This window comes from Callospermophilus lateralis, chromosome 9, assembly GCF_048772815.1.
Source record: "Callospermophilus lateralis isolate mCalLat2 chromosome 9, mCalLat2.hap1, whole genome shotgun sequence".
NCBI classification, from domain to species: domain Eukaryota; kingdom Metazoa; phylum Chordata; class Mammalia; order Rodentia; family Sciuridae; genus Callospermophilus; species Callospermophilus lateralis.
The window spans coordinates 84,568,972-84,596,244 of NC_135313.1; the positions used below are offsets into that span (position 1 = coordinate 84,568,972).

General features: G+C 33.0%; 1 protein-coding gene across 3 annotated transcripts in view; it reads right to left on the minus strand.

The window, feature by feature from the left end:
* The window catches only part of Kynu (kynureninase), a 162,972-nt gene that overhangs the window by 5,218 nt on the left and 130,481 nt on the right, over positions 1-27,273 (minus strand). For all 3 annotated transcript variants that reach the window (XM_076866077.2, XM_076866078.2, XM_076866079.2), the window contains exons 11-12: positions 4,682-4,734; positions 2,007-2,092 (exon numbers count right to left, since the gene is read on the minus strand). In XM_076866077.2, coding sequence (XP_076722192.2) covers positions 2,007-2,092; positions 4,682-4,734 — 139 coding nt within the window. The remainder of the gene's footprint in view (positions 1-2,006; positions 2,093-4,681; positions 4,735-27,273) is intronic.

Below are 27,273 nucleotides of genomic sequence, written 5' to 3' on the forward strand. Positions count from 1 at the left end.
GAATTAATAATTAAGTGATGACAAGTTCCATGGATGTCTATATTCCCCTTTTAATGGCTTTTAGGGTCCTTTGGTTAGGTTTAAGTTTATATATTAAAGGGAAAAAATCAGTCTTCAGAGTCTTAGAATAAAATTTTGTCTAGGTTCCATTAATGCAGTTTGGTAGGAAACTAGTGGTAGAGAAAAACAAGAATCGTCTCTTTTTCCATAGAAGAAAGAGTGACTATTGGAGGAAAGACCAGCTTACTGCACAGGCCATACCAAAAAGACAGTGTATAAAAGAAAATTTCTAGTTGTCTGAAAAATTATTTGTAAAGATAAAGAAAATCAGATAAAATCATATTATTTTCTAGTGTTTCTATGATATGTCTTGGTGTCTTTCAGATTGTAACTCATCTTCCTGATACAAACTTGCAGAGTAAACTGAAATTTCACCTTGTTTTAAAATGTTATTTCTTTGAGAAACAATTTTTTTCCTAAATAGATATTATAAAGCAACTCAAATATTATGAATTACTAAGATATTTACTTAAAAAATATAAAAGTGTCACTGTCTGAAAAATCTTGTCACTGGGTGTGTATGCCAATTTAAAACAACAACAACAAAAAAAATCTGCCCCAAAGTGAAAACAGCTCATGCCCCATCAAGTGGTCAACTTGAGTAGGTGCTTTCTAAGTTATGATGAAATGATTATAAGGCAATTGTCATTGCATAGTGGTGAACTTGAATAAAAACAAAGGAACTTGACATTGCCATCCAGTGGTCATAATGAGAAACTGCCATGAGTATTCATGAAATTTGACAATTTAGGGAATAGAAGGGATTTGGAAGTCTTTATTCAGTCACTCATTTGATTCTGGTATTCTCCACAATTTGATGTCCCAAAATATCATGAGCTTGATGATTTTAAGAGGCACCGAAGAAAAAATAAAAGCCTTATTTGAATAGCTATATATATAAAACCTCTATTAGAATAGGTATGTACATTTACATAAAATATATTTTACCCAAATATTTGTATATATAATATATAATTTAATTAATATGTGTATTAAAATTGTTAATTCATATAGCATAAAATTATTAACAATCTATAGTTACTCAAATAAATTGAATCTGTTCCTAAATAATATCAAAAAAATCAGTTTGGTTTATATATATGTATATTTTTTCTATTTTCATGTGTGTGTATATATGAATATATATATAAAACCTAACTCATTATGTAAATATTAATTCATGGTGAAACTAATTTTAAATAAAATATTAATTTAAAGGACCATATTAAGTCACAATAGTAGAGATTATATAATGGCATAGAAGGTTCAGGAAAGCAAGAACTCTGTCTAATGAGGAAATCATACAGAATTTTTGATTTACTCTAATATTATTATTTTACAAAAGAGAACAAAAATTTATTTATTTTTTAATTTGATGCATTATAATAATTTATATATAATAGAATTCATTTTTCTAATTATTAATAACTCCCCTCACCTAAAGGTAAGTCATTTATAGCTTTGTCACTGGGCACTTTGTCAGTTCACTGGCTCACAGAAGTAGAAGAAACAGAATCCCCAGAAATCATAATCGTGCCTGGCACATAAATATTTTCTCAATGAATACATGTTACTTGAGTGAATTACTGAAGAATTAAACATGGACACTAAATTATTTATACATAGAGAGAAGGTCAAATAACTTATTCAAATTCACACAGATTTTAAGTGGAACCAAAATATATGTCTCCCCAGCTGAATTCCATTTAGTGTTTACTACATTCCAACAATGTGCCAAGCACTGAGTCTGGGGCAGAAAATGTAAATGACAGGTGACAATCACCATATAGTCACCTTTCCAATAGGAAGATGCTGCCTTTTGTCCTTCCATTATGTACAGTGTACATTTATAATCTTGCTTATTATCAGAAAAAGTACTACAACCTGTGACAACCAGGTAAGGAGAAAAAGTAAAGACAGGAAAGGCTGACATGCAGATCTCTTACCTCCAAACTAGCATGCAATGAACAGACCAACAAAATGGGAGGATTGGAAATACGGAATCCACTGACCCCAGGGATTAACTGCAGTTCTGAAAAGTTAATATCATGTCTTTATTAAAGAATATGCTTTCAAGAGGGTCAACAAGACAAAAAAGAACAGTAAAATATTAGGACTTAAATATTTTTATTACACAGAGGGAATGCCTAAGATATTTAAGAGAAACTTAATGGAGTGAAAATATTGGCATATTTTCTTTTCATTGTCAATTCCCATCTCTCCTGTTCCTACCTTCTCAGCAAACTACCAATCAATACAGTCCTTATATACAAAATGAATGTGGTGTATTAATCTGAGCGCAGTGGCACATGCCTGTAATTCCACTTAGTCAGAGGAGGCTGAAGCAGAAGCACACCAAGTTCAAGGGCAGCCTGGGCAACAGGGCAAGATCCCACCTCAAAAGCAAACAAACAAAGCAAATAAACAACAAAAATAACCTCTTCTGGGAAGTTTTTACTGACTCTGTCCTCTGCCTGTCTTCCAACTTCCAAGCCAATATTGCTGTTTACCCCATGCTTTGATTTTCTATCATGGAGCAATGTCTTTCTTCCCCTTCCCCCTCCCCTCCTCCTCCTTTTGTTCAGTACTCGGGATTGAAACCAGGGGCATTCTACCTCTGAGCCATATCTTGGTCCTTTTTATTTTTATATTTCTGGAGCAGGCTCTTGCTAAGTTTGCTCTGACTGGCATTGAAGTTGAGGTCCTCCTGCTTCAGCCTCCTAAGTAGCTAGGATTACAGGTGTGATTGAAAAAGAATATCAAGATATGAATGCTATGTAATTATAATGTCACCCAAAGGCAGAAAAATGAATAAAATAAATTGCAAAGGTTACTTTGAACTCCAGGATTATTAGGTCAAGTAGCTTACTTAGGAAAAAGAGGAGAGCTAAAGGGAAAAAAATTTGCCTAAGTATGAAATATTGGAAATATTAATTGATAACAGATATTATTCCAGTTATAATAAGTACAATAAATTGTAGCAAGCTAAATCCAACAGGGTAAGATGGCTAGGAAGAAATTAAACTAAAACTAAGCTTGACCAAGAAAATATTAAAAAAATAAAAGGTCTTTAAAAATTCTTCTAATCTGGGGCAAGTTTAACTGTGACCCCTAGGTCAAATCCAATCTACCACCTATTTTTTAAAATACAGTTTTATTAGAACATTGGCATTACTATGGTTTGATTCTGTAATGTACCCCAAAGGCTCTTGTATTTCAGACTCAGGATTCAGTTGATGATGCTTTTGGGAAGAGTAGGGCTGAGTTGGAAGAGGTGGGTCACCAGGGATATTTCTTTGAAGTTTATTTTGTCCCTAACCTCTGACACACTGTCTTTCTCTGCTTCTAGATCACCACGGGTGAGCAGCTTTGCTCTACCTGCTATTTGACCATCATATCCTGCCTCACCACGGGCCCCAAATTCATGCAACCAGCTAACCATGGACCAAAAGCTCTGAAACACTGAGTCAAAATAAATCTTTTCTCCTTTAACTTGCTCTTCTCAGTTATTTTGTCACAAGGATGGAGAGTTGATGAATATAATCAAAATCATTTATCTGTGCATATCTATGGTTGCTTTAGCTCCACAATGCAGAGCTGAATATTTTCTCAGAGACAAATATATCACAAAAAACTTAAATTTTTCCCTATCATATCTTTTGTGATAGAAAGTGTTTCTTCTTACTTAATCAAATTTCTTTATTTACTGATAAGAAAACCCATCTCAAAGAATTAAAGAATTTAAGTAACAGTCATAACAGAGCTAATCATTCAACAACCACGTTAAAAAAAATAAAAATCTTTCATGATTTGATTAAAGTTGTCCTCTGGGATCCTTTGTATCCTAATTGTTGCAAATTCAAATATATACATAGGTTTGGAAGCACTCTGAAATACTTAGTTTACAATGAATTCTCAAAGCACTTACAATGCTTTCTGTATTCTATATGATTAAAAATAGGGTCACTTAGGAAACAAAATAGGGCACTCTTTGAGACAAATATACAGCACAGTTTTATTTTTATTCACTGGGGTTAACATCACTCTTTGGTACATGGCAAAAACCATAAAAAAAAAATTTGGAAAAACAGGGTAAAAAATGATCATATTTAAAAGTACTGCTATATGCTACTTGGTTTACAGTTTTGAATTTGACTTACCCTTAAACAAGACCCTGAAATAGATATTATTCATATTAGGTATGTGGAACAAAACAGCAAGGACACAAGATGAATACTGTGATTTGCAGCATCACAAAACTATTACACAGTAAAGACCCAAGACCCTCTGGGTCTGACCTTGAGTACCCAATTCCCTCTTGTTCCCACTGCCTGATGTTTTGGGCACTCCATATTGAGAGGATCTGATCAAGCCACATGGGCCGTTAAGTTAAATTTCATTTCCTTTTATCTCTCTACAAATGAATAGGCTCAAAATTATGCTAAAATCTATAAACACTCTTACAGACTGAAAATGTCATTTCTTATTTTAAAAAATCTCAGTGACATTTTCAAAGTGCAGTTTCCATGGGGCATGTATATTATATATGATATACACATAGATGAAAATTAAAATGAAGTTAAAATAAAGTGACTTATGAAATAAAATTGAATATACTTACTGTTATCCATTTTAAATCTGGTGCTGAGTTCATGGCCAAACCATCCCACTAACCTAAAATATAAGGTACCCATTAGATGTTTTGGTCTACACAAATGGCTATTAATTTAGGAATCAGCCAGCATATTAAAATCACTTATGTTTTAAGTTATGAAATATTTAAACAGATAAAAGGTAAATGATAGAAGAAGGCAAGGTTGTCAAAAGTAAGGACAAAACAATTTAATTTTTTTACGGCAAATCATCTATTTAATGTAGTTTTCTTACTTAAAATAAATTAAAATGACTTGAAATGTTAAGTAGTATGTTAATTTCAAAATAAAGTTAAAATCACAATAAGGTAAAACATTAATATAATATTTTCACAATCTGTAAAGAGAAATGGTAGCTCCAAAGCACTATTTACTCATTGGTATTCTAAAACGGAAGTTCTAAAGAAATTGGTTACTTTCATATTGTTAATAAAAATGTTAAGGCCAGGCCTGGTAGTGCATGCCTATAAGCCCAGAGGCTCCTGAGGCTGAGATAGGAGGATTGTGAATTCAAAGCCAGCCTCAATAATGGCAACGTGCGAAGCAATTCAGTGAGTCCTTGTCTCTAAGTAAAATACAAAATAGGGCTGGGGATGTGGCTCAGTGGTTGAGTGCCCCTGAGTTCAATTCCTGGTTCCAAAAAAGAGGTTAATTAGCCAAACACAAAATACACAATATGTAGGAACATCAATACTTTGGTATTGCTAGATGGTAGATAAAGAACAATTCATAACACTACATCTCAGAACAATTTCAGGAAATTGAAATAAATCAGTGAAAAAATTGAAAAATTTATTAAACAAGAAAAACTGAAACCAAATAATGAGTAAATTAAGAAAAGTCAAAACTGATTGTTCCAAATAACAAATAACAATTATGTTGATACATAGATCAAACTTCAGTTGTGGTGGGGGAGAGATGTCAGTTAATCAAGATAATACAAGAAATTGTAAGCATGAAGTATAAACATTTTATGGAGGGAAAAATCACAAAATAGGGAAGAGATGAATATCATAAAAATTATATTAATTTTAAAAAACTAAATAAAATTAGTACTTTAAAAATATGATACTAAATATTCAACTTAATTCTAAAATGAGAGAAAATCAAAATCAACAGATTGTAATAGAAGCAGCAGAGAAAAATCACAAACATCTAAAACTCCTAAAATTAGGTGGTCTCACAGAGAAATTCTACCTATACTTTTCAGTTAATCCCAATGCTTTTAAAAAAATATTTTTATTAGTTTTTGATGGACCTTTATTTATTTGCTCATATGTAGTGCTGAGAATCAAACCCAGTGCCTCATACATGCTAGGCAAGTGCTCTACCACTGAGCTACAACCTCAGCCCAATTCCAATGTTTTTAAAATTATTTCAGTGCACAGACAACAAAATACAAATCAAAACAGTGCTATAGAAAAAATTAGCATATTTGTGATACTTATATTAATGTTAATATTAAACCTTTTTAGAATTGCACATATTTAAAAATATAAGCTAATCTTGAGAATATTAATATAAAATCTTACATAAAATATTAGCAATCAGATTTTAACAACACATTAAAATAATTATACATTATGAACAGTGGAGTTCATATCAGGTATACAAGAGTAGCTCTATACTAGCAAATTTATTATTATGCAATTTATTATATGTGTTAGAGAAAAATCATAGGGTTATCTCCACAGACCCTATAAAGACATTTACACCCTTTCAGAACAATTTTTAATTAAAAAATTAAAGAATAAAATAATGGAAACTACCTATCTCAAACCTTAAAGTCAAACTTAGCCACGAAATACCAAAGGCACTTTTGTTAATAAGAAGAATTTACATACAGATGCAAAAAATAAAAAGAGGAAGCAAATTATTACCATTTTCAAACTATGTAATTTTGTGCCTGCCATGAACAAAAGGATAATTTAATGTTACATTTTGGTATAAAATAAATATGAAAAATTGAATTTAAAGTCACTACCAAGAAATGTTTAAGACTTACATCTTAAACAAACAAAATCTTGAGTAACATTCAACATTAAGAAAAAAAGTTAATTATCTTTAAATTAATGTATACCTTTAATATAATCCAAGTAAAAATGAAAGTAGATTTTTGTTTATTGTTTTTTACTTATAGAGAAATGGATTCTAATATTATATGGAAAAAAACAAAACAAAAGTTACAATAAGAATTCCATAAAACCATAAGAACAATGGAGGGATATATTTCTACAAGGTGCTAGTATATAGTAAAAATTCTAATTCTAAACATTGTGGTGTTGTGTTAACAAATCCAATAATATGCAGTCCTTTGTACTAATAGCTCTAAGGGGAAACTTGGTATTGTTTCCATAGATCAATGAATAAGGAGAAAATAATGTCAAGCAATAGTCTATTTAAAAAATCATTTTCAATTTATATTGTCATGTATTAGCTAATCTTCTAGGTATAAAAACACCTAGATATAGTATTCAGCCATAAGAAAAAATTAAATCTTGACATTTTCTGCAACGTGTATAGACCTGGAGAACATCATGCAAGTAAAATAAGCTGAATTCAGTACCATATGATATCACTCATTTGTGAAATATAAGAAACTGATTTCAAAGTGATTGAGAGTACAATGATGGTTATTAGAGGCTGAGAGTACAGGGAAGGGAGAGATGAAAAAAATGTTAATTGATGGATACTCAGTTATCATGAGGCAGGAGTAAAAAGTTCAGATGGGCTGTGTACTGTATACCTTAAAATGCTAAATAAAATATGTTGAACATTCTATCCATAAAGAAGTAATATCTATTAGAGAAGATAGATATGTTTAATCTGATTCATGATGTATACATGAATCAAAGCATCATGTAGTACCCCACTAATATGTACAATTTTTGCACTTTTACATATCAGTTAAAAAACAGAAATGAAAAAAATATCTTAAGATTTGCTTTATGACAGCACCCAAATATAGGCCAAAGATCTAAATATATCACTTATAGAAAAGAAAAATGACTCTTAAAATTTAAAAAGAAAAATCATCAACCTACTCATGATAAGAATACAAGCTAAAACTACATTGAGACAACATTGAGATTGACAAAAATTCAGAAGTTTGATTAATATGCTCCATTGGTATGACTGTGAGGAAAAGGAAAATTCCAGCATATTATTATGAGAGTATAACTGGATGCCTTCCTGTGGGAAACAAATGAATAAAGCCATAAAAGTGATAAATACATAACAGTTAACCTGGAAAATTCATGTTTGGGAATTTACTCTGGAGAAGTACTTACAGAAGTATGAGGTGAATTATGTGTTAGTAGTCATTGCATCTTTTTAGTGATAATCCAGGATTGATTATGGAAAATTCATGTTTGGGAATTTACTCTGGAGAAGTACTTACAGAAGTATGAGGTGAATTATGTGTTAGTAGTCATTGCATCTTTTTAGTGATAATCCAGGATTGAAAGGAAGCTACATTCTCTTCACTAGGAGGCTGATTTCATAAACTGTGGTAATTTTGTATAATAAATACTATGCAATTTTAGGTTAAAAGTGGATGAGTAGGAAAGGTGCAGAATAGAACATATTATATCATTTGTTCATACTGAATAATTGTTGCTTTATTTGCTTTCCTCTTTCTTCCTTAGCTACAATGTAAACTCAGGAGCTCAGAGACTTACCTCTTGGTACTTATTTGTAGGAAAGGTAAGAGTGATGATGGGATGTGATATGACAAACAGTTGGCAGGTGAAACACAAATTAGGACAACTGAGCCAACCTGGAGATGGACAAGGAGCAACCGTCAGGACCTTATCCACTATCTGTGTATGTTTTAGAAAAAGGGGAAGGACACTCTCTCCTCCTTTTGCTACACAGTCAGAGCAGCATGTACAAGGTTCCAGAGCTGAGAAAGGACAAGCAACTTTGGTAGTTAAGTGACCTTCCCCAAACCGATGACTGCTGCCTAGCACGTGCAATGTCCTTGCTTTGAATATCAGCACCACAAAACAAACAAGCAAAAATGTACACTCCTTCCAAAGCAGACTTCTCCATGTTGTATAAATGGCAATTATGCCATCCATGAGAAATGTGGTCAGTATGTATTGAAGAAAAATTAATTGAAATACATCCAACAATTTCTAAAAATTGCTTTTAACTTTTTAGAGTCAAACTATAAAAGCAGAATAATCCAGTTTTTTTTTTAAACTGTTGTTGTTGTATATTTAGCAGCTAAGTCAGAACTTTCTCAAGTGTAATATAATATGAACAGAAGCTCATATAACTCCTTGAACTTCTTCATTAGGATAAAGGAGGAGAAAAATATCATGATTAAGTTCTTCATATGAGATGTTGGAGATAATTACAATGGATATTAATTTTGAAAATAAGAATTAAAAGTCAGAAATAAAATGTATCTGAGGTTTTTCTGATAATGATTTATTTATTTATTCTTTCTGGTAATAATTTATAATATCCATGTTCACATAGAACACGATAAATTTATACTGTATACATAGAAGAAAGAGCTTTATAATCCTATTGAAATAACCAAATTGTTTTCTAGTTTACATATTTTTTTAAAGAGAGAGAAAGAGAGAGAGAGAGAATTTTTAAATATTTATTTATTTTTTTTTAGTTTTCAGCGGACACAAAATCTTTGTTTGTATGTGGTGCTGAGGATCGAACTTGGGCCGCAGGCATGCCAGGTGAGCTCGCTACTGCTTGAGCCACATCCCCAGCCCTAGTTTAATATTAACACTGAAAGATGCTTCTATGAGAAAAAGAAAATTGAATTTTGGCTGTAGAGGAGATCTTGCCTCAGATGTGAAGAACTGTTCTTTCCTTCTAACTGAAATGATCTTGTAACTTTGTAAAGTTTAATATTAGAGCCACTAACTTAATACTTTATATATATGTCCATTTGCATTTTCAGTTTCAGGGCAAGCTTTATTTTCAATGTTAACTTGACAAATATTTCAACAGATGGAGCTTTGAGAAAAAAGGTATATTCTAGAATTAATTGTTGTTTAGATTGATAGGCAAATAACAGATTTTGAGTGATCTGGAGAAAAAAAATAAAGGATGTTAAAAGTATTTCAGATATGAAGAAATAGGCAATTTGGAAATTGAAAAATATGAATTTAGCATTATTATAATTTTTCATATTTTTTTAAAAATTAATTTTTTAAAATTTGTTAAAGAGAAATATTTCTTCTAGTCACGTATCAAAAAAAATACAGGACTGCATACATAATGCTTTCTGTGGAAACAGGTTTACCTCTTGGCAATTTCTTTTTTTTTTTTTCTATTAATCTGAGGCAAAAATGGTAACTGAGACAAAGCAGGGAAAAAAACAGCGACATGATTTTTTTTCCTTTTATGTTCAGTGGGATCAAAACAAAAATTGGAAGAGAGATTTCAATCTTCTCTATTTAGTAAACTTTTCTTTCATATTTGTGTGTTCACTGAAGAACTGGGTATTTGTCATTTCAGTTTGTGGAGTGATATTAAAAATTCAAGAGCATGAGTTATGATGGCTGCTGGTGTATCTAACAGAAACATCAAAGACCTGGTGTTCCAACACTGTATCACAGGAGGAAATAATAGCTTGTTTTTGAAAATAGAAGATGACATGTTCATAACCCAAATATAAAAGAAACAAGGGACTGCACAAAGGGGGAGATGCGTTATTCTTAGAGAAAAACCTCAGAAATGATTTCTCAACTGAGGCCAAGTCATCGTTTTTTAGGCTTTATTTACTAAAGCTGTGAAAGTACTTGAACTACATTTTAAATGTGCAAATACAATATGATTATGTAGAAGGGAAGAATTTCAAAGTTGTTTACCTCATAATTTGATGCTGGTATTTCTCTTTTACACTGATTCACTAAAGAGATCATATTTTTCTTTCCAATGGCAAAGGACATGAGGAGACCCCAGGACCCTAGCCCAGCTCCACTGAAGATGCTAATTGTTTGTCCTCCATCTCCTTTCCAGACACTCACAGCATTTGGATCTATTACCCTAGGAAGGAAATTATATAATCCCATAGAGCATTAAGGAATGGTCTGGCCAATTAGATTATTGGTTCTCATGCCCATAAGAAATCCTATTCCAAAGGCATGATTAAGCAATGTTCTTGAGCAGCTAACTGCGAAGGGAAAAAGAACAAAAACTAACAAAGGTTTTCTGGGAAATGGGCACAAGAGATTTCATGTATTCTAGCTTAATCTTGGCATAATAACAACTTAAAATAGATGTCATTTTCACAATTTCAGATTTCAGAGAAGTAAGGATTAAAGAAGTTGTGTGACTCCTCCAAAGGGACACAGCTAACAAAACTCATGATGAGAAGGAACACTAACCCCAAGCTAGGAGCTGTGGTTGATATAATATTTTCAGAAGGAAGTTGAATGAAGTCTCAAAGTAAGTATCTGAACAAGCCAGTAAGCAGGTTGAAGAGGAGATGCTCAATCTCTGGGAGCCGAGTAGAGGAGAAGACATAAATGGCAGACTTCGATAAAGCAAAATAGTTAATAATGGTAAATTAGGGAGGGTTTGTTTTTTTAACAAGGGTGATATTTTTATGGTTTATGCTCTTAACTAAATCACCCTTCTTTCCTGAGGACTATTATATTTTTCTATATTTCTTTAATTACTTCCCTAGAACTGTTAATAGGACCCCTGGCTAGAAGCCGGGTACCCCTACCACAAGAATCTAAGGTCTTTTGGGTGGGAGTGTGGCTGGGGGGTAGTGGGCAATTTAAACAGGCATTAACTCAGCGTAAGTGTGGTGGGCAGACTCCTAAGGAGCTCCCATCCCTGCCTCCTGGCGTTTGGGCCTTTATGGAACAACTGTCCTCTTGACTAAAAGCAGAACCTCGGACTCCACACCCACAAAGCTGAGTAAAGGGGGACACTTTGAGCTAGAAAGAATGAAGAAAAAGGAAACGGAGTCAAAGCTAGATGTATGATATTGAACTATACCTAAAGAAGACAGAGATGCTGACATATTCAACCAGGAAGTAAATATTAATTCGGCAGTTTAAAGTCCTGAAAGAAATGAACACAGAAACTCAGGAAGATAAGATGTTTCAGTTTCATCAATGTGAATACTAAGTTATTTTATTTTAGTTTATTTTGGGGGTATTTGGAATTGAACTCAGGTGCACTCAACCACTGAGCCATATCCCCAGCCCTATTTTGTGTTTTATTAAGAGACAGCGTCTCACTGAGTTGCTTAGTGCCTCGCTGTTGCTAAGGCTGGCTTTGAACTCCAGATCTTTCTGCCTCAAGGGGGAAGTGAAGTAAGAAAAATAGAAGAAAATAACAGCTCTCTATAGAGACTATTTGTTTCAAAGATAATTCTCTATTTATAAGTAGTAAATAGGATCGTATCACTGCAAACCAGGATAATAATACAGTTTTCTTTATAATAGGACTGAAATATTAATATTTTGATATAACAATGATGACGTTAAATTCAGCAGTCAGAGCAATTAAATATATTTTTTAAAAGACCCCTCAATCATAGATGCAAATTCTTGCATAGTTTTCTGCCATATAGTACTCAAAAAAGAAGGGATAGAGGGTTTTTCATATTCTATCTGCTATAAAGTAATAGGATCATTGGTGGCCCACTAGCTTTTATTGAATGATTTTTCCTTCATTTTATTCTTTATTCTGATATATAATGTTAATAACTGCCTTGTTACTTTAATCACTGGTGGTATCCATTTTTTAATCTTAATGAAATTCTAAATGTTATTTCTTCTGGAAAAATTTCAACTTCCTAAAATTAATTGCTATACATTTTCACTTGATAAAAAGAAATTCAATCATTTAAACCATGTACTCTAACAAGAAGATGCCATTTTTATCTTATTAAAATTTGCTTTTTTTTTTTTTCCAGAAACTCCTGTTGGATATACAATTCTTGGCCTGTCTTCTTTGATGTGCAATATTTTCCAGGTTATTCAGCATATTTTCATGAACAACATCAATGATACGATACTTTTAATTTAAGTGGTCATGATAATATATGGTAAACTAGCTGGAAGTTTTATAAAATATTATTAATTTAAATAAAATTAGGAAAAAGAATTCTATTTAATAAAACCACATGTGAAAGAGATCAAGTCTGTCCCCCAAATTATCTTTCTATGGAAGAGAGCAAACAGCCCAAACTTGGGTGATTGATGACTCCTCAAACATTTAACCAAGCTCTTATAAAACAGGCAAAGAGCCTGCGGTTTTATTTCCCTGATTTAGCTTATTTTAGTTGTTTAGTGATTTTGAAAGCAGCAAAAACAAAAATCAACGGAGCTTTCATTCTAAGTCAGACACTACTCTCAGCAGTCGCTCCATCTTTAAAATACTCCTGTGAAGTAGATACTACTATTCTCCTCATTGTCAAGATGAGGAAGTGAGACTCCAGTAGCTTGATGCGTAGCCTAAGATTCCTCAGTTATTAATTGTTGAAGCCCAACTGTAGAGATTGACCCTAATTATCAGGATATTCACATAAAATGCAAAGTCATGTAGGGCAGACATTTTCAATGCCCTGGTAATTCCATGGAAACAACATCCTGGACAGGCTAAGTGCTGTACTTAGGATATTGAGGGAGGAGAATGCCAGACTGATGACAGAACAGATGGCAGAACTTCCACATTTTTTTTTTTTTAGTATGAACAATGTGCCCTCCTAGAATAAAACCTGCTCTTTGGACCTTCTTTGTTTTAGAATCTCTGTAGTCAGTTCTCTTTCTTCAAAATGGGTAAATCTAGATGTGTGATCTAGTGAACTTGAATAAGCATGGTCACCCCTAGGTTATACCTTCAAGCCTACTAAAGGAAATGAGGACTGTTTAAAATCTTTCAAAAACAAAACAAAACAAATACATATAACTATTTCAAGATAAATTCACTCGAAAGGTACCACATTTAGAACCTAGGAAAACCTTCAATTCATTATGAGCCCACTACTTGGAATGTAGAGAAAGCAAAATCAGAACAAAATAGAAATGTAATCTAAACTGAAACCTTAGCATGGTTTTCACAACAACAGCAACAAAAACTCAATGTTATAACCTAACAATGTAGAATGAGAAAACATTAGCTTTAAGTAGCTATTATCGTAACAAACTTAAATCATTCCTAAAAATTGAAAATAAACAATAATAATTAAGATATAATCTCATTGAACTTGGAAAAGAAATTCAAATCTTTTTTTTTTTTTTTAATCAAAGATTGAAAACCAAGCAGGAATTTAATTTACTTCGAATGGGGATAATTAACAGAATTTTGGGAGAAGTGAGGTGCTGGAAGAAAGCCAGTAAATAAAAAGTAAAGATCATGATATTTTTTGTGTTCTTTGAACATGATAAATTACATAAAAGGAGTTTCAAATAAATGTTAGATCAACAGTATGACTTGTTATGAAGGCATCTTTGAGGCATCACCAGATTCAGTTACAAAATGATACAGCCAATCTTGATCTCCTCAACAAACCTTTAATGGCCCAACTTTCGGCATGAGTTTTAAATCTTTTATGCACTGAATTAAATTATCTTTTAAATCCCTCGCCTTTGCTCACCCCAAACCTCAACAAAACTAAACAACATCCTAGTTTTTGTTACTTATGTTAGAATAAACATCTAGTTCATCATTGGGGCAAAACTCAAAATGTGATAAAACCAGATATTATTTAAGAACATATTCAAGCTAGGCTAATTTCATGATGTCTCTTAACTTGACATTTTATGACCACACACTTAATAATTTCTGTGTTTAAGAATGTGAGCATGACCAGGAGTCTTTCTTTTTCCGCTCTCTTCTCTGTCTCAAGATCATAACTTAAAAGTAAATAGAATAGTTTTACCACTTTCACAGCTTTTTAAATGTGTTGAATCAGACAAATTATTATAGCAATACAAAATCATGGAACATGTGGGGTACAATATAATTGTTTAACCTTAATATAAACAAAATCTATATAAGCATTTAAGGATAAGTTAGAATGTCTGTCATTCTAGCATCTTCTGTAGCTAACCTCAAATAAACTACTCATCAAATCATCATGTTTCATGGAGTCCAAAGTTCAACAAAGGTTGTTTTCTTCAGAGAATAATCATAAATTTACTAATTCAAATATTTTAAAAAATATTCTTCTTATTATTTTTTTTTAACCCTGGGACACTTTATCACTGAGCCACATCCCCAATCCATTTGTTTTGTTTTGTTTTATTTTTGAGGCAGGGTCTCACTAAGTTGCTGAGGGTGGCCTTGAACGTGCAATCCTCCTGTCTCAGCCTCCTAGTCCTTAGGATCACAGATGTTCATCATTGAGCCCAGCTACATTCTTAATTTTCATGGTAAAAACATTGGCAGGTTGATTTTAAAAATATCTACATGCAAAGAGATACCTGCACTCCCATGTTTATTATAATACTATTCACAGTAGCTCAGGTATGGAATTGGCTGAAATGGCCAATGATAAAGAAGTGTCCATGAATAAAGAAAATATACATGATGAGATATTAATTGACCATAAAAAATGAAATTTTGTCATTTGTGGTAACATAGATGAAACAGGAGGACATGATGTAAAATGGAATAAGCCAGGCACAGAAACACAAATATAGCATGATCACATACATGTGTAGATGTTAGAAAAGTTGAGCTCATAGAAGGGAGAATACTATAGGCTCAGAAAATAAAGGAATAAGGGGAATAAATGGAGTGTGTATGATGAGTACCCTACTAGTTAGATTGGAAGAAAAATTCTGGTGTTTTACAATACACAGTATTACTATAGTCAATTAGAAATGCATTGTAGCCAGAAGAATAGGATCCTAATTTGAATAAGTTACACTTCATGGATGTATAATATTTCAAAATACATTCTACTGTCATGCATATCTTCAAAAGAACAAAAGAAAGAAAAATGAAAAAGAAACAGAAAGGAATGCATTATAGCCAGGCAGAGTGGTACACCTGGAGTCCCAACACACAGGAGCTGAAGCAGGAAGATCACTTGAGTGCAGGAGTTCCAGACCAGTCTGGAAAGCATGGTAAGACATTGATTTAAAAAAAAAAATACAAGTATTGTATTCTTCAAAATAGTCAGAAAAGAAGATTTGGAATGCTTCACCACAAACAATAGGAGATTAAAGTGAGAAATATGCTAATAACACTGACTTCATCTTAACATATTGTATACATGAATCAATCACACTGCATCTCTTCAATATGTATAATTATTATGCAGCAAAATAACAAAGCACAACCACATTAATAAAAACAGAAATATATAAAAAGTACCTTTCTGTACATGAGTAAAGCAAAAAGCTGAGTATGTCAGAGTTTGGGATAAAGTTTTCTGAACACACTTTAGGAAAGTAAAGGGAGAATGGAGAGAGTCATCCCAGCCATGGATATGGCCAGCGGCACATGGATTCCAACCATGTTGGTTTTAGTCTCGGTTATCACAACCACTAGTTTACCTTAACCTGATGCTTCACTTTTAACACCTGAGAATCACAAAGTTTAAAAGTTAAAAGGATCCTTCCAGAAATTATCTATTTTTTCCCATAAGCAAAGCGAGATTGGAGAGATGAAGAGAGCTGAATTTGTAATCTTTTTTTAAATTTTTTTTTCCCCATACAAAGAGTGGCTCCCCTTTGTCCTTAAGATAAAATTAAAATTCCCTTCTTGGAACATAAGAACCTTAAAGTTCTGCCCTTGCTTAAGATGCATGTGAAACCACCCTGTCTTAGTCCCCCACTATTCCCTGTTCCCCTTGAGTCTGACTGAGTTAGCAGTATGTCTCCAGTCAGCATAAATGCCACGTTGGTAAAATTAACCACCTTTTCTCTTGCCTTGGAATTCTCACACTGAACGGTAAAGTTCCAGAATGAGAAGGTTCATTTGTCTTCAATGATTTCTTGCCTACTCTTCTGCCCATACTAGATGCTTAAGAAAAACATTTTATAGTTATAAATAAGTATATGATATAGGACTAATGACTTAGTATTCTTTTGCACAAACATCAAATTCATATTTATTCTCTCATTCTTGTCCCTCTATCCAAATTTTTCTCTATGTCCTTTTCATTCAATTTCCTAATAACTGTCAACTGTAACGTTTTCTCCATCCCATATGCCATTACTGCATTTTAGATAGTGAGCATTTCCCTTTTGTATTATTGCAAAGATCCATCAGTTAACTGACATTACAATTCTATTCTTTTTTTACATTTTAATATTTTATTTACTTTTAAAAAATCATGGTAAGAACATGTAACCCTATCCTCCTGACAAATTTAAGTGTACAACACTGTGTAAAACTACAGGCACAATATTGTACAGCTCTCCAGAATGTAATCATCTTATATAAATAAAACTTCATCATGTTTCTATTTTTGAACTCTGCAAAGATTGCTACATATTTCAGAATAGATTCAGAGTCCTACCACTTCTCCTCACCTCCTCTGCTACCCCTCTGCTTTGAACTCATCTCTAGCCTGTTTTCCACAATAGTGCTTTGGCTGGTCTTCCAAAGTTCAGTCCTAACCCTCTTACAGTTTATTCCCAACAGAGCCCCTGGTGTGATCATTTTAAAAGTTTTTATGTCAGGGTCACTCTTCTGTCAACATAGGCAATGGATCCAAGTCTCCATATTGACAACCAAGGGCTTGCATCATTTGCATGCTTTTATCTCTTGCCCATCTGTCTCCAGCTCCTTCAATCTATTGCAGCTTGTGGATGTGCTTTTCTTCAAGCACCCAAGATGTACACTTGTCTTAGAATATTTGATAAAATGCCTCTTCTAACTAAAATTCTTTCCATAGGTAAATGCTTCACCCTCTTTTTCTTTTCTCTACCTTTTCATCTGATTCTTACTTTCTCAATGTGATCGTTCATGAATGCCTTTTTAATATTGCACATTGATAAGCATGCCACATAGTATGTTCTGATACCTCCTTTCCCTCTTATACTTTAAAAATCATCTATAAGATTTACTGATTTTTCAGACATCATGTTAGTGACTCTATTTTGTGTATTATTTTTTTTTTGGTATATTCTAAATGCCTTAAAATAAATCCTGGAGTGTTATAGTAGATGCTCAATAAATATCTCTTTAATGAGTATAAATGTTGCACAGGGGCATTATGAAGCTGTGATTTCAAGAAATAAAATTCAAAATTCTTAGGCAGCATATAGTGAAAATATCAACTTCTTTCATGAATAACATTTTAGACTTATTTGCTCTTTCTTTTTGGTTGATCCAAATTCTGTTTTCTATTATTAGCCAAAGTGATCGATAATCAATCCAATTTGTATAATCAAATGTAAACTAATGTGGGTTTGAGTATAATGGAAGTCTGCTTCTGACAAGCATTCAGTATGGTAGGGTTTGGGCTTGGTTGCATAGCTACATAAATAATTTGGTAAAGTTCTTCAGCCATGACCTCATAGCAGGGCATTAATGTTGTTAATCTACATTTTGTAGTGAGTAGAAAGGTTGGGAAAACAGAGAAACACTTGCTACAGTTCAGCAGATATTGGAGTTCAGAAATAACAGCAGTTCAAACACATATAAAGAAGGTAATGCTAGTCCATATGAATAAGGACCAGAGGGCATTAGGTATGAACTAAAACAAGGTTGAAAATCACAATAGAAAAAAGTGAAAAAAAAGAGCAAGAAGAATTTAAAGCTAGGAAGTTGTAAATTAGCACCTTGGTGAGGAAAGTAAATGCATGGCTAGGTGATAAATACAGATTCAAAGGTCCTAAGGAAAACAAACAAACAAAAAATCTTTCCAACTGACAAAATAAGTTGGTTCAACTGGTAAGTTGTATATTCATTCCTAGATACCAGCAGCCAGTCATAGGCATATCTGATATAAGGCTTGACGTTGCATGACAGGAAGTAGTTGGAATATCACCTCACTCCTTGCAGAGAGAAGATCTCTATCAATTTCTATTTTCTAAAAAAAAAAAAAAAAAAAAAAAAAAAAAATTCTATTCACAATTTCTGGGTTCTGTTCTAAGATGTGTGATTTAACATTACTCTAGAAAGTAGTTTGAAGAGAGTTTACTAAGTACAATTTGTTTTCTTTCTCATTTGCTCACCCACCTGTAAATACACAGCAGGGGGGGGGGGTTAGACTCAATTGCCTTCTCAAATCCCACTCTGTAGAAGAGTTCAAATATGTCCAGTGAGCTAACAGTATGACAAGCATACTCATAAATGCACTTCCTAAAATACAAAATTTCAGATAATGAAAATTGTTTTCTGAAGTGTCAGGATAATATACTGTTCTTATAAGAACAAAATTAATATTTTTGGCATAACTACATTACTAATAAAAAAGCTTTTGGCTGGACATGGTGGCATAAGCCTGTAATCCCAGTAGCTTGGGAGGCTGAGGCAGGAGGATTGCAAGTTCAAAGCCAGCCTTAGTAACTTAATGATGTCCTAAGCAACTTAGTAAAACCCTGTCTCAAAATAAAAAAGGACTGGGGATGTAACTCAGTGGTTAAGTACCCCTGGGTGGTTCAATCTGTGGCACACACACACACACAAAAGCCTTTGAAAGTTTTCTGAATATACCTTTTGAATTGTCTTATCTTAAAATATTGGTTTATAATGCTTTGGAATAAATACAGATGTTCCAAGTACAAAAAGAGAAAGATGTCTCAATCTCAGACTTTAGAAAGAACTATACGAAGCCAGGTACAGTGGTGCACAGCTGTGATCCCCGCTATGCAGGAGGCTGAGGCAGGAGGATTGCAGGTTTGAACAGGCCTGGACAACTCAATGAGACTCTGATTCAAAATAAAAAATAAATACATAAAAGAGCTGGGGGAACCCTCTGTGGTATAGTACCCCTGGATTCAATCCCAGTACCACCACCCCCCAAAAAAAGGGACAATGTGATTTGAATTTTGTTCATCAATGCTGATTAAAATCTCATAAAGAATTTTAACTATGTAGCTAATTTTCATGTATATATTTGGTCTTCACAGAAGCATATGGAAATGCATATTTAATTTGTCAGAGTTTTGCAAGTCACACCCCTCTTCAGAATAATGTGCAAAGTAAAAATCTTCCATATGCTGGAAAATGGTTAGTCTATTATGCTGAGAGTAAAGAGGCATATATTTAACAAAATTCAAGAGAGAATTCTTGATCACTATGGATTGTTAAAGAAATATTAATGAAAAATCCCTGCACACAAAAATTTAGAATTGAAGGTTTAAATTTATAATCAATTTTTTTCAATCATATTACCTAAGATAAAGTCTTACTAGGATCATAGTCCCCTTATATTAAAAAAGTTCGACATACTTTTTAGGCATATATTGCCATGGTCAATGTGAAATCTCCTGAGCCCTGACCAAAGCTGACGGGAATAGGAAATGATGTGGGAACCAACAGCATGCTACCTATACAGGAGCTGATCATAAAAGTGATGGGTTAAAGGGTAACTCCTACCCAAATTATCTTCTTTGGAGAGTAAAAGCAGGTGAATAAAGATAAAATGAATCCCATAGTTTAGATGTTTGTCCTGAGCAATATATTCCAAGTGTCCTTTGGTCTGTTAAGCTAACCCCAGTATCCGATGCCTCAGGACCCCCACTGGTCTGTGTGTGAAGAGTCCACATACAAGAGCCACCCACATACAAGGTACATGTGACATGACAACAAACCTCTAGCCTGGCTCCTTTGGCACTCATAAAGAACCAGATGAATACATGCACTTTGTAAATAAGAATGTATTAAAAATTAGCAAGTTAGTTAAAAAAGAAACCCTGTAGATTTCAAAGGTCACTTTCAGGACAAAACTTGAAGCAATTAAAACCAAAGCTGAAGCTCTTTGATAAGTTTTACTTTTAATGTCTGAAAAGATCATTGACCCCCATTATCTTCGGAGACACCAGACTGCAATTTTAGAACAGAAAATAAATTTTGAGGTTTCAAAGGATTTCAGTGTTCTTGAATTAATGATTATGTTATTATTATCAGAGAATAGTGATTTGTGAACAGGAGTGGACTTAATGTATTTTTTAATACAAATAATTACTATTTTGGCTTAATTTAAGAACTAGGATTATTTTATCTCCTGCGTAGCAAAAAACAAACAAACAAAAAATAGACTATTTACTGAATTTATTTTAAACTGTGACCACACTTCCAAACAAATAAGTTATTTTTATAAACACAGCTTAAACTCACCATACAGGAATATTATTTGGAAAATTCTACATAGTTGAAACTGTCAAGCCAAGAAAACAAGGAATCCTTTCCTAATTATTTTCATTAAACAGTTTCTGAATGAAAATAAGTTCAGGTTATGTGTTATGATGCCACAGATGAGTGTTCTTTAAGTAAGTTGCCCATTTCTGGACCCCTTGGAGGGGCAATTTGAAGACCAAGACAGAGGACAGATGTAATGCATGAGTGTGGCTCTAAAAATAAGTGAGAGCTTGAAATCCTGATTTTGCCACCATGTATAATTTCTAAAATATTGTAGAATAGGGATAAAGGGCAATTTTATGATAATGAGGCAAAATTTAAAATGTTAAGTCAATAACTCAGATTCCATAAAAATTCTAGTAAAGAGATAAAGAGGAAAAGATCACTTGACATATCCCTTTAAGAAATGCCATTTAAATAATTCTTTCTTCTTTTTATACCTTCTTAAATTTATGAAATTTATGAAGTGAATCTCTCTTATAGGCAACATTTTCAGCTTTCAAAGTAACAGAGAATGAATTTATTCACTTAGTTAACACTGTGTTCTATTTTACAGAGGATTCGTGTCTTTAGTTTCCTACCTCCTTGCTCAAGCTTTTCCCAAGAACCTCTGAGTTAGTCATTTTTGCCTCCACAGCTACTATGGAAAAGTTAGTCTGAGAATTCTCCAGGCCATTAATTAGAGGTTGCCTTAGGACACATATTCTAATTTTGTGTTTTCTGTCATTTATCTCACTCTTTGAATATTTAAATGATCTCTCTCCAAAAGGCCAGTAAGATTTAAAAATCATAAACAATAATCTCTTTTTAATTCCATCAACAAAGTTTTATTTATTTAAAATTTTTTTTTAGTTATACATGGACACAATATCTTTATTTTGTTTATTTATTTTTATGTGGTGCTGAGGATCAAACCCAGTGCCTCATATGTGTGAGGCAAGCACTCTACCACTGAGCCACAAGCCCAGGCCAAAAGTTTTATTTTTTAAGAAAGATTTTTGCACAGAAATATTTGTTGGTTATATTTGTTTATGCTTTCTTAATCAATTAAGGATTGTTTCCTTAATTTTACATGAACAATGACCAGCTTAGAAAAATATCTGTGTCAGAGTAAAATGGGAGCTTTATCTTATTAAATTTTTGAAATAGAAAATAGATACACACACACACACACACACGTGCATACATATATGCACACATATTCATATGCATACAGACATACTGGAAGTTCTCATCATCTAAAGACAAATGGGAAAATGTCTCTTAATAAAATCAATTTTAAACCTAGCAAGGAAAAAAAATTGTTACTAAGATGCATATTAAAATATAAAGTTAAAAATTATAAAAGATTTAAACTTATAATTTGACAAAATTTAGATTAAATTTATAATATGCTCATCTTAAAAAGACCATATAGTAAATATAAGTTTCATTTTTTGGGATGTACTTTGACAAAATGATACTATAGCAAAATATAATCCACTTCATATTATGTTTAACTTTTCAGCATGACCTTTAAGGTAATAGTTTTTAAAGATTTTTTTTTTAGTTACTCACCATTTTCTTTATACTATTAATATTCAAGTCATATGCTTTTGAAGTACCTTATCAAATCTCTTTTACCTAATCTACTAAGGACTCCTTGATAAATTCTCATTTTTTGATTTAGCAATTTTCCAGCTTCAATTGCCTCATGAAATCTCAGATCTCTTTAAGAATCTCACTTTAAAATTTATGATTATTATGTTTCATTATATTATCCTATATGTATAGTATTCTGTGATCAGGAAGATACTATTTAAAACAATTCATAGGGATGAATGCTTGGTGGTAGATGGTAGAGGGCTTGCCTATTGTTCCTGAAAACCTGGGTCTGATCTTTAGCACTTCAAAAAGCAAAAAGCCAAACGAAAAAAAAAGTGCTCAGATAATGACTAATTTTATAAATGGGTAGTTCATTAGAAAATATTTTTTCTGTTAAGATAATCTTTGCTTTCCTTCATTGCCTGTATCTTTGGAGACAGGGATAATGTCTGGATAATGAGAAATTCTTACAATTTGCTGTCAGATGCAAACTAAAAACTGGGCAAGGGGCAAATCTGGAAAAGTAGATTAGTGTCTTGTACAAATATGTACAGCTTAAATCATGATCGTGGATGAGACACTACTAGGCAAGAAGAGCAAGAGTTGAGACTTTGAGAGAGTTAATAAAAAATTGAAAGAGAAACCTTACAAAATACAGGAAAATACTTACCATTGGAGCAGAAGTAAAAGACAATATTATCCCAGATGCTTAGAGGAGTAGGGAATAAATGTTAAAATTAAAGGGGCTGGTCAATTACAAGTGGTAGCTGAGAAATTGTCCATGTTAACACTGAACTTCTCATTCCTCATTCCAGAACAGCCTACATAGAACAGATGCCTCAGGAACTCTCATCATATCAACTGGGATTCTGAAAAAAAAGCTCACTGATATGTTGATGATATTGATCTATCCCACCTGAGAGCACTGGAAGCCTTTCGAGTTCCAACCTCTTGCCATTGCCACCTGTCTGCAATGGTTCTCTCAGTCTTTACACAGGGAGACCTTGTGTAGGTACTAGATTGGAACTGGATAAGTAGCAAGTCTGAAAGAACCAACAAGAAAGTAAACCAAGGTGTAGATCACAGGTAAGTTTTGGGCAATGGTGGCCTTAACAAATATGTGGAGTTGAAATATATCTGGTTAGCATTCCCTAAAACAAATGACTATAAGTTATCTCCCCAACGAACATTGTTTATACAGTTGGGCCAAGAGTACTGTAAATTCATAATTTTTAAATTATTTGGCTGAAGATTCTTGATGTGAATTTTTATTCTTTCTTGAACTTTCTGAGATTTCCTTGCCGGCCATATTTTGTAGTTGCCAAATGATAACAAGTACATGCATTTTTAAATAACAAAATTTGCCTTAGTCATACACTGAAGTCAGCCAGCATCTTTAGCTGGTTCTTTTAAACCTGCAAATTACCTGTAAAGACAAAGATGACTAAGCCGTTTATAAAACCTTAAAAATGTCATCTGTAAACTTTTCAAATACCTCTCACTGGTTATGGAAAAGTGTTGGCCTGAATTAAAATTAGAGCATTTTCATGAAACTTATCAGTAGGCCTTACTCTTGGCCACTCAAAAAAAGTTCAAAACCTATCCCAGGGTAAATGAATATTTCAAAAGATCTCATATAATGGGGACATTTGGAGGTTTATTATGCTAGAGTGAAAGTAAGTTTGCCAGTACACATGATTTCACTGAATAATAATAATAATGAAGAAGTTCATATGATCCACTCTTATTTTCATAGTAGAGACTCTTTCAAAAAAGCAGGTAAGGTATAGTATTGAAAGGCAAACTATGGGATCTTATAAAAGAATAATCTATGAGATTCAGATATTTTTGAGTCCCCTAGATTAAAAGTGCAAATATTGATCTGAAAAATATAGAATAGAAAAGGTCAATATTGATAGTTAAACAATTTTGTTTACATTTTAGTTATATATTTATGAATGTTAAAATCATACAATTAAAAGTATTTCCCTCTATATCTTGAGGAAATAATTAACTTTGTCAACTACACTGAATACTGACCTGAGGGGGAAACTCCTAGCAACTCATTTATTTACAATACTCATTTATTATAATTCTTAACTACAGACTAGGTTTAGGATATGCCATTTCAACATTAAAATGTGATGATGAATTAGGAAAAGGTTAAATTCTAGTTGAGAATAACAGTTTGAGTTATGATATTCAATGCAGTGGATTGACTCTGTCTTCTAATTTACTCATTCTCTTTATGGGCAAAGGGCTCAGTTTTGAACAATGGCCAATATGCCTGTTTATAAAAAAAATGGAAGTGAAATTTCTTGTACCGATGTAATCTTTCAGATGCTAATGTAAACATTATATTAATGACAATTTCAGAATCACATACCAATATTAAACTCTCCAATTCACTGTTACGTTGCTGGAATCCACTCTGCACCAGGGGGCTGCCCATTCCCTTAATACTTTTCTTATCTCAGCCTTGACGAGGGTCTAAGCCTGCCATTTAAGCACACACAAGGAATTCCCCCTTCCGTGGACTCCCACCTTCATCCTGTTCTTCCTCTTTCTTCAAGGCTTTAACTATGAAATTCTTGTACTATTAAACACATAGTCAATCATTTAAACACACACTCTCTCTCTCTCTCTCTCTCTCTCTCTCTCTCTCTCTCTCTCATACACACACACACACACACACACACACACACACACACACTTTAAAGTACTTGTTAAAGGGTGAATGACTAAAACAAGAAACGTTATTTGGATACCATTTCGTTGAAATAATATATTTAGCCACTAGATGTCACCCTTCTTTAAGCAACAAAGATGACTTCACAAAGTGTAATATATATGAGCAGTTACATTCATTCTGGTATACTCGATGTTCTCCATATGGTTCTCAGCTATCATACTGAATACTTTAACAACACAAACTCTCCATAGTCTCTCTAATGTTCTAAGAAAATTGAAAAAAATTACAAGTAATGGAAGATTTGTTAAACATATTTAATTAGCTGATCCTCAAAGCCTAACAGCTAAAATATAATTATTAACTGGCAAGAGTTAGTTCTCATACAGGAACTTTTGAAGTTTAAGTTGTATTTAATCTCTGCGCTATATGTATTTTCCACAAGAAATGTTTTTTCTCCTCATCTTTAAAATAATTTTACTTATTGAATATTATCCTAACATCTAAACAATGAGTCTTGCTCAATGTGATATTTTTGCCTTTCAAGTCTTCCCGTTGCTTACTCTAACACTCTTGTGGAAGGTGGTGTTTATTTGTAGCTTCATAAAGAAGTAAAATACACTAAGGAACACAAAGTAAAGTTTGGCAAAGCATTTCTTTTTCTTTCAGGGATACTGAACAGATTATATGAAAATAGCAGACTCCTTGTCTTGTACAAATAAATCTGATACTTTCCATCAGTAATTAAAAAACTCTAATTCTCTAACACAAATCAAATACATTGCATGATGCCTTGTAGAGGAGAGGAAATTAAGGATAGAAATTGGCAGCACTTGAATTAGTCACTAGGCATCACATTAAGAAAATTTGAGAATGTGAGAAAACAACATGAAAAAGCTCGGAACAGGGTTTCCAGCCAGGTGTAGTAAGTAGCCCACGCCTGTAATCCTAGTGACTCAAGTGGCTGAGACAGAAGGATTATGAGTTCAAAGCCAGCTTCAGCAACTTAGTGAGGCTCTAAGCAACTCAGTGAGACCCTAAAATACCAAAAAAAAACCAAAAACAAAAACAAACAAAAAAAAAACCAAAAAACAAAACAAACAAACAAACAAACAAACAAAAAACGGCTGGGGATGTGGCTCAGAGCTCAGTGGTTAAGAACAGGGTTTCCTTTAAGGCAGAATTTACTAGTCAAGCCTGATTTGAGTCCCATTTGTCTCCAGAGTGAATTGGATAAAATGCAATGCATATATTTTCAAAAAAGCTAAAAGCATTGCTCTCACACAAATACAAAGTGAACACACAAGAGATATGTCATTTGGGGCTGGGGATGTGGCTCAAGCGGTAGCACGCTCGCCTGGCATGCGTGCGGCCCAGGTTCGATCCTCAGCACCACATACAAACAAAGATGTTGTATCCGCCGATAACTAAAAAATAAATATTAAAAATTCACTCTCTCTCTCTCCTCTCTCACTCTCTCTTTAAAAAAAACAAAAGAAATATGTCATTCAACTCAGTAATTAATGGGAGAACCAGTGAGATGAAAAGGGCAGTAAAAAAGAAAGTTCAGGAATGGGGATTTATACAGTCAATTGGGGAAAGATCTGTTGAAATAAACTTGGTGATAGGCAAAAATTATTTAAAATCCTATAATGTCACAAACTATAACTCTAGGGGTTATCTTTACTGCATGAAAAAAATGATCTCCACTGGGCAGAAGTCTATATGTTAGTATACAAATTTACAATGAGTAAACACAATATCTAGGAGTAAATATTAGATAATTACCAAATAACTTTAAAGAATGCCCCAATGACACTGTTAAAAATGTCACCCATCATTTTTTAAAATTTCTCTTATTTTGGATTTTTAAAATATAGCTCCACATGTATCAATCACATATAGTAAAATGCTGAAGTGTTTACAATTAGTGCTTTAGATGCATCATCTCATTTTTTTTTCTCACAAAATTTGACTATGAGGTAAATGCTGATAATATTTCCATTAAGAGGCCTAATCAGCAAG